Source organism: Callionymus lyra, chromosome 7, assembly GCF_982586985.1.
Source record: "Callionymus lyra chromosome 7, fCalLyr1.hap1.1, whole genome shotgun sequence".
Classification (NCBI taxonomy): domain Eukaryota; kingdom Metazoa; phylum Chordata; class Actinopteri; order Syngnathiformes; family Callionymidae; genus Callionymus; species Callionymus lyra.
The window spans coordinates 2,796,013-2,804,424 of NC_141824.1; the positions used below are offsets into that span (position 1 = coordinate 2,796,013).

Below are 8,412 nucleotides of genomic sequence, written 5' to 3' on the forward strand. Positions count from 1 at the left end.
AGACCTTAAAAGATGATCTTAAAAGAAGGTCTTAAAAGAAGATCTTAAAAGAAGATTTTAAAAGAAGGTCTTATAAGAAGATCTTAAAAGATGATCTTAAAGGAAGATCTTAAAAGAAGATTTTAAAAGAAGGTCTTAAAAGAAGATTTTAGAAGAAGTTCTTATAAGAAGATCTTAAAAGATGATCTTAAAGGAAGATCTTAAAAGAAGATTTTAAAAGAAGATTTTAGAAGAAGATCTTAAAAGATGATCTTAAAGGAAGATCTTAAAAGAATATCTTAAAAGAATATCTTAAAAGAAGATTTTAAAAGAAGATCTTAAAAGAAGATCTTAAAAGAAGGTGTAAAATGGAATATTTCTTCAGTTTTTCTTGGGCTCCTAACTTCTTGTTCTCGTTGACCTGCGGTGGATTTTCAACTGAAAACGATGTATTTACTGAAAACGATGTATTTACGACGGACGTTGCCACGTCTTAAGCTCACGCTTTTCCTTCTTCAAACCTAAAGCCGCGATAATTACATTCCCGTCGAGCGACTCACTCGATGTTATGACTTCATTTCTAAACCGGTTCATTCGTTCCCGGCGCCGCAGTAGATGAGCAATCCATCACCTGTCCGGCCTCACCTGGCCCAGGCGCAGCCGCCCCTCGCCACCTTATCACCGGTTACTTTCCCTGACCTTGTTCTCCTTCTTCCTTCAATCCGGCGGCGGGACGGAGCCCACGGTGCCAATTAATTTCCCTCCTTATCTCTAATGTGAGGATATTCTATCTGCGAGAGATATTAAATTAAGGATGTCACAGCTGAAGCCAAATAAAAAGGAAATGAGAGCCTTTTTAATGCGTATTGATTCTGCTCTAATAAAACCGCCGCTTCCTCCGTGGGCTTCGGACCCGCCGGCGACACCAGCCGGAGACAGAAAGAAAAAGAAGCTTCTATCTTCCATTGCTTATCCTGACGGGGTCACGGTGGGCCGGAGCCGATCCCAGCTGACATTGAAAGGAGCGAAGGATTCACTCCGGACAAGCACTTTATCACGGGAGTGACGCAGCGTGACAAACAACTATTTATACTCGCCTCGTATTTGCACTGACAGTCGAGGCTGACGACGGTTTCTACCATCAAATATGTTTTTTTACGAGAGGATAATACAAGGTGAACATTTAGGTCAACAGAAAACACAATTTATGATGATTTGTTTTGGAAAACGAACTAGTTTTCTTGTCAAAATGTACTTAAAATTCACTGATATGTGTCAAATATTTGTGTTACATTCTTGTGTCTTCAAACAAACATTGGATCTCAATGGATTTACATACATATGACGTACGATGAAAACTAGGATTGAAAATGAAACTTAACCAGACAGTTTTTGATCTTTTTGATCTTGTTTACCCTACAAACCAATTTACTTTGGTAGAATACTTGGTACAACATTCATGTGTACATAAGTATTCAAATATTTGATCAGATTGTTGCATGTAATTATGTATTACCATGAAATACATGTTCTTAGGGTAACAGTCATTCAAAGTACATCTGGAACAAATGTGTGAATGTGGTCCCAAAATGCGATTTGTTGCTAATAATGTTGTTTTATTGTTTTATTTTAGATCATCAGACACATGACGAAAATCACTTAAATATCAACCAATCAAAATAGAGTATTTAATGGTCCGAATAAATACTTAAAATGCTAGTAAAACTACAGTTATAAACCATTTTAAAGCACAAACTCACACATTTATGATCAAACCAATTGTATAATCAATTAAAGAGTCACAACAAAAATAAACATTGGTGTTTTTTAAACGTACATTTCTTGAGTGACTATTGAGACTCGACTTCCAACTCATGGGAACATGATTCTTAATAGAATCTAAATCTAAATAAAAGAAGATCAGATTCAGATTCTTTCTTTGGACGAGTCAACATCACATCAGATTCATTTGAAACAAGGAGCATCAAGCAGCTTCACTTAAGTCTCCAACTAGAACATGTCGCGTGTGATGGTCTGACAGCTGGTCCAGGGTGTACATGCCTCTCACCCTAGGCAGCTGGGACACACCGCAGCCCCGTGGAGCCTCCGGTCATCAGGTAGAAGCTCCTTTAACTGCTGCCGAGTCAGCGAGAGCGAGTCAAACTGCAGGATCATTGATCACCAGCCGAGCAAACACAAGTTTTTTTCTAATGAAATCCAAGGTGTATCTGAATCAGCAGGTCTGGTCTCAGCAGGTCTGGTCCACACCAGCCACTGGTTCCTCTCCAGGCTCCGTCATATCAATACCAGCCTCCACACTTTTGGACGGCGACCAGAGAAAACAAGCCTCCAGACTTTCTGTGTGTGTTTGGTTTCCTCAGACGAGCTGCTCGTTCGTACGGAAACTTATTTCGTCAAGTTTCCCAGAATAAAAAGCATCAGTTAAATCCCTGTTTTTCTTCCACGGAGGGATTCGCTCAGAGCTCCAACGTGAAAGACTGGAAGTCGTTTCCACAGAGTCTCTGCCAGTCGGCACAGAATTAAACGATCTTTAATTTAGACCCTGAACGCCTCATTCAGAGGTAGATACAGCATCTGAACCCTGGGATCCTCTCACGAGACCAACATCTTTGTGTTCGCGACGCTAAAAAAGTGTGGGCTCACAATGACGGATCTAAACAGGCCAAACAACAGCAGGGGGGCCACTGTGGTGCAACTTTGATTCTTGTTTGAAAAACATCACATTAGCTCCGCCATCGCCAGCGTTTGACAACAATCCGCATGTTCTGACACTTTATTTGGAGACTCGCGACATTTTGATTCACATTATTGTCACCAGTCGACGCTTGTCGTGAACACAATCAGATGTTCGTGATCTTCTGACTCATTATTCCAGATTATTTGACATAAAACAGACGATAGTTCCAGGTGTTGAAGTGGGAGGAGCTTAGAGACTAAATAACTTTACTATATGAAGTCATAGAATCACAAAGTTGCAATAGTTTTAAAAGGCTGGTGTATTATTGTCATCTAAGTCTATCATTTTGAGTTTAATTTGATTTAAATGGACTATTGCAATAGTGTATTTCAGTGAAAGTGATTTTAAATACACAAAGAACGAACACAAAAGTTGAGAAACTTTCAAAAGGTTAATGTTTAATTATTATTATTATTAGGTATGTGTAATTTGATTTAAGTTCCCTATTTAAGGGTGAAAGTTATTTTAAATAAACAACACGTTGCTAATAAAAATAAAACTGTACCTCTGGGTTCAGACGTTTGTTTTTTTTATCGTTTAAATAAAATATTACGATGCAAAGACACAATTCAATTTAAATTGGCTTTAGTTGGTGGTAGTTGTTTGGATTCTAATACAATATAATAACGTAGAACGTATTTATATTCGTTTTATTTCACCTACAGATAAAATCCTCCTTCAAACACAAGTTTTTTGTATTTCTTAAGTATTATTTAATAACATTTAGCTGCTGAACAACGCTAGTCAATGAGTATTAGTATTTTCTCTTCATCTTAACGTTATTTTCCTCCTTTTATTCTCGCTTTTCCCTCGTTTTCCCCTCAGTGTTCCTCTGCTGATGACGTTGACGCCCAGGTTTCATCTCCAGGCGCAACATCTGGATCCACTTTGGCAGCAGATCCTGCAGGAGGATCACCTTCGACTCTCTCTGACGAAAACCTCGTGTGTCGCTGAGTTTCCCTCGAACCACAGAAAGTTGAAATAAAACCACATCCACGCAGTGACATCATCGTGGAGCCGCGCACACGCGCCAGATGTGCGCGTGCAGGAGGACAAAAGCGTGGAAGTCACTCACCCAGACACGAGCACAGCAGCGCCGCAGACATCTCGCAGGAAAATCCCACAAACACCGGACGAGAAGAAGAAAGAAAAAAAAAGCAGCGAGTGAGGCGTCAGTGCACGAGAGGATACGCGAGAGGACTGGACGGAACACGTGAGTCCAAGGACAGCATCACACGCGACACCAGCACCGAGCCTGGACCTCCTTCTTCAGCCTCATCCTCGTCGACGAACACAAGTTCCTTCGTGAGGCTGTGGGACGTGTTTGTGTTCAAGGTCCCTGAGTCTCCTCCTCACATCCAGGCTGCTCCTCTGCACTAGAAGCGAGGGAGGAGGAGGAGGAGGAGGAGGAGGAGGAGGAGGAGCAGGACGGAGGAGGTGGAGGATGTGGGGATGCTGAAGGATGGAGACCCCTAGAGTCGGAACCTCACGCATACAGCTCTGGAGTCTGGACATTTATCTCTTTAACGGATTTATCTTTCAACACACTTTTAATGTTTATTTATTTTAATTAAAATTCTACAGTGTTTTTTAAATTTTAAATTTTTTAATTGGAGACCAGGGGGCGCTAGAGGGGCCTCGGATTATTGCAGGAAATTAATTTAATAAACTATACTATAATAATCATTTAAAAATGATCAAACATTCTAAAATATGAGACTGCAAACATCAAATATACACTATACACTGGACAATGTACAACAAAAAACTACATGTTGCAAAGTGAATAAATTCAAGGAAATACACTCTTAATATCTTTGAATATTGTGTTTTATAAACAGGTGTTTAGTCATCGGCTCGTGGTGAAGTTAACTTTACTGATTCACTGATGATCTTTCATATTTAATTCATATTAAATATTCATTGTCTTGCAGGAACACACTAACCTACACTATAATAATCATTTAAAAATGAACAAACACTGGGATGACTGGTTGGAAAAATGAACTGGTTTCTGACGGCGGGAGGTTCTGCTGCTCAAAGACGTCATGGATCTTCAACATTCTAAAATATGAGGCAGCAGATGTCAAGTAAGGATTTATAGACGATGCATAACAAAAACGACAAGATGCAAAGTCAATAAAATCAAGGAAATACACTCTTAATATCTTTGAATAGTGTGTTTTATAAAGTTTAGTCATCGGCTGATGGTGAAGTTAACTTTACTGTCATCAATCATCTAGATTTAAAACACATTTCAAATAATCACTTGATTCACTGATGATCTTTCATATTTAATTCATATTAAATAATCATTGTCTTGCAGGAACACACTAACCACAAAACCTACACTATAATAATAATCATTTAATAACAAACACTGGGATGACTGGTTGGAAAAATGAACTGGTTTCTGACGGCGGGAGGTTCATAGACGTCATGATAATCCAACATTCTAAAATATGAGGCAGCAAACATCAAGTATGGATTTATGGACGATGCATAACAAAAAACTACATGTTGTAAAGTGAATAAAAAATCAAGGAAATACACTCTTAAAATCTTAAAATAGTGTTTTTTAAAAATCTCTAGTCATCGACTGATGGTGAAGTTCGGGAAACACTGACACATGATCAACACCAGGATGTGGATACTGAGCCCACTCCGGGTCTGCACAAGGCCTCCACCTTTATCCCCTTCATTTGCTTTTATTGTATTATCCTCATGTTTTTAAAGGTTTTTATTTTATCTCTTGCACAGCAACTGCTGTTGAAAGTGATTTAAAGTTGAGCTGGTCGTTCCTCAAACCTGCAGTGATCGTCATGAACATACTTACATAGATGCCCACCCTACACACACACACACACACACACACACACACACACACACACACACACACACACACACACACACACACACACACACACACACACACACACACACACACACACACACACACACATACACACACACACACACACACACTCACACTCACACACACACACTCACACACACTCACACACACACACACACACACACACACACACACACACACACACACACACACACTCACACACACATACACACACACACACACACACTCACACACACACACTCACACACACACACACACTCACACTCACACTCACACACACACACACACACACTCTCACACACACACACACACACACACACACATACACACACTCACACTCACACTCACACACACACACACACACACACACACACTCACACACACACACACACACACACTCACACTCACACACACACTCACACACACACACACACACACACACACACACACACACACACACACACACACACACACCAAAAACCATCTGCAGACCGGGCAAACAACCAGCTGGACACGGTCGAGACGAAAGTGCCAACAAGAGAAGAGCTTCAGCTGCATCTTCCATATGGAAGCTCCAAACATTGGTCCACGACCACCAGTCCAGGAACAGGAAACCATCAAGCCGTGGTGAAGTCTTATATATTTCTGTTCAGAGAGTGAGATGTGAATCAAACAAACACTACTTGACAACTAAAACACCAAAGTCTTGCTGTCGTCTGACCAGCATCATCTCAGAAGAGTGATTAGAGGGGGAGATTTAAATGACAGTGAACAATAATAGTTTTAAAAATGACTGAAACCCAACAGTATCAGCAGGTGATACTCAGATGTGTTTCTGCACGACCTCATACTATTTAAAGCTAAAATCTTAGAATCGAAAATAGAAATTGTTTATTCAACGTCAAAAATGAAAACTGTTCATTTTTCTGAAATAATGTTTTATTGAAGCATGTTTTGGGGGTTGATTTATGGAGGTGAAGGCTCAGGTTCAACACTGTTATTTTCATTACAACCAGATAATCAACCAAACATATTCTATATTAAAAATCTTTTTTTTTTAAATAATACAAACTTAATCATATTTTCATGAGCACATTAACAATTTCTCGTCAACCGCTAAGTTGTCATGTCAGGAGGATTTAAAATAATAATAATATAAAGCAAGAAAGGGTCTGAAAGACTGGGGGTCAAAGTTGAAACTGTGTACATTGTTAAAAAACAAAATGAAAATAATTTAAATAAAATAAATTATTTTGCAAAGATTAAAAAAAAAAAGTTGAAACTAAATAAAGTGCATTGATCAACTTGTTGTGTCGTGTGTTCACATGAATAAACAACACAAACCCAGCGTAGCCTCAGGAATGATGAATCATCTGGCGCTGTGATGATGTCATCGAGGGGGGGGGGGGGGGGGGGTCTTTAGAACCATAATGTCTTGGACCGGCTCTGATCCAGATCAAACACTGAGAGGAGAACCTTCATGTTCCACGTGTTCCTCTCCTTCACATCCTGACGCCAGCGATCGTCTCTAAACTGTCTCTTCACGTCAAATCCTCAGTGTTTTCATGAGATATGTTGAAGGAGCACGAGGGTCTCACGGAGGTAAACACACACATAACTGAAGGATTCTCTTCTCTCCGGCCTCGACTGGCCTGGTCTTCAGCATCTTCTCTTCCTGTCCGTCCCGATAACTAGATGACGCTGAACCATGTTTCGTGCACACACACACACACACACACACACACACACACACACACACACACACACACACACACACACACACACACACACACACACACACACACACACACACACACTCACCCCCCCCCCCCACACACACACACACACACACTCACCCCCCCCCACACACACACACACACACACACACACACACACACACACTCACCCCCCCCCCCCCCCCACACACACACACACACACACACACACACACACACACACACACTCACCCCCCCCCACACACACACACACACACACACACACACACACACACACTCACCCCCCCCCCCACACACACACACACTCACACACACACACACAAACACACACACACACACACACACAAACGAACGCACACATCAGAATCACTCATTCTCACACTGAAACACATGTACACACAAGGGTTGATGTGCGACTCTCGCATGTGTATCAGTATATGAAGATTGTGTTTCTGATGTTTTCCTCCTCAACTAACTCTCTTCTCTCTTTCTACCTCTTTTTGTCAGTTGTTTTTTTTTCAAATTTTTCGTTTCAAATGTATGATTTACATCAGGAAGAGTATATATATATATATATATATATATATATATACAGTATATGTTACAGTACAAATTGGAATCCAGTAGGATCTGGAATCCTACTACTACGATTCCAGATCCTACTAGTAGAGATTGTAATTCTAATTTGTACTATTACAGATTCGAATCCAACTACTGAACTGGAATCTTAATATTGATATGGTTTAGGGTTAGATTAGATCAAAATAACATCTGATTCAATCTGAATTCCTCCTATTAGAATTGGATATTGTTCTGGTAGAATTCCCATTTGTCCTCGGACAGATGGGAATTCCAATATTCAGATCCGAATACAGTAGTAGGATTCCAATCTGTACTAGTAGGATTTTAGATCCTACTGGATTCCAATCTGTACTGTGACATGAATATAATTCAGATAGTTTCTCATAAAGTTTTAATTCACTAGTAGAATCTGGAATCCTCATAGGACAGATTGGAATTCCAATATTCAGATCCCAGTTCTGTACTAGTACAAATTGGAATTC

General features: G+C 40.1%; 1 protein-coding gene across 1 annotated transcript in view; it reads right to left on the reverse strand.

The window, feature by feature from the left end:
- clmpb (CXADR like membrane protein b) overlaps positions 1-4,073 on the reverse strand; it is a 109,598-nt gene extending 105,525 nt beyond the window's left edge. The window contains exon 1 of the mRNA XM_087796256.1: positions 3,813-4,073. Within this exon, the coding sequence (XP_087652382.1) occupies positions 3,813-3,843 (31 nt within the window). The 5' untranslated portion in view covers positions 3,844-4,073. The remainder of the gene's footprint in view (positions 1-3,812) is intronic.
- Between the last annotated feature and the right edge of the window lie 4,339 nt (positions 4,074-8,412).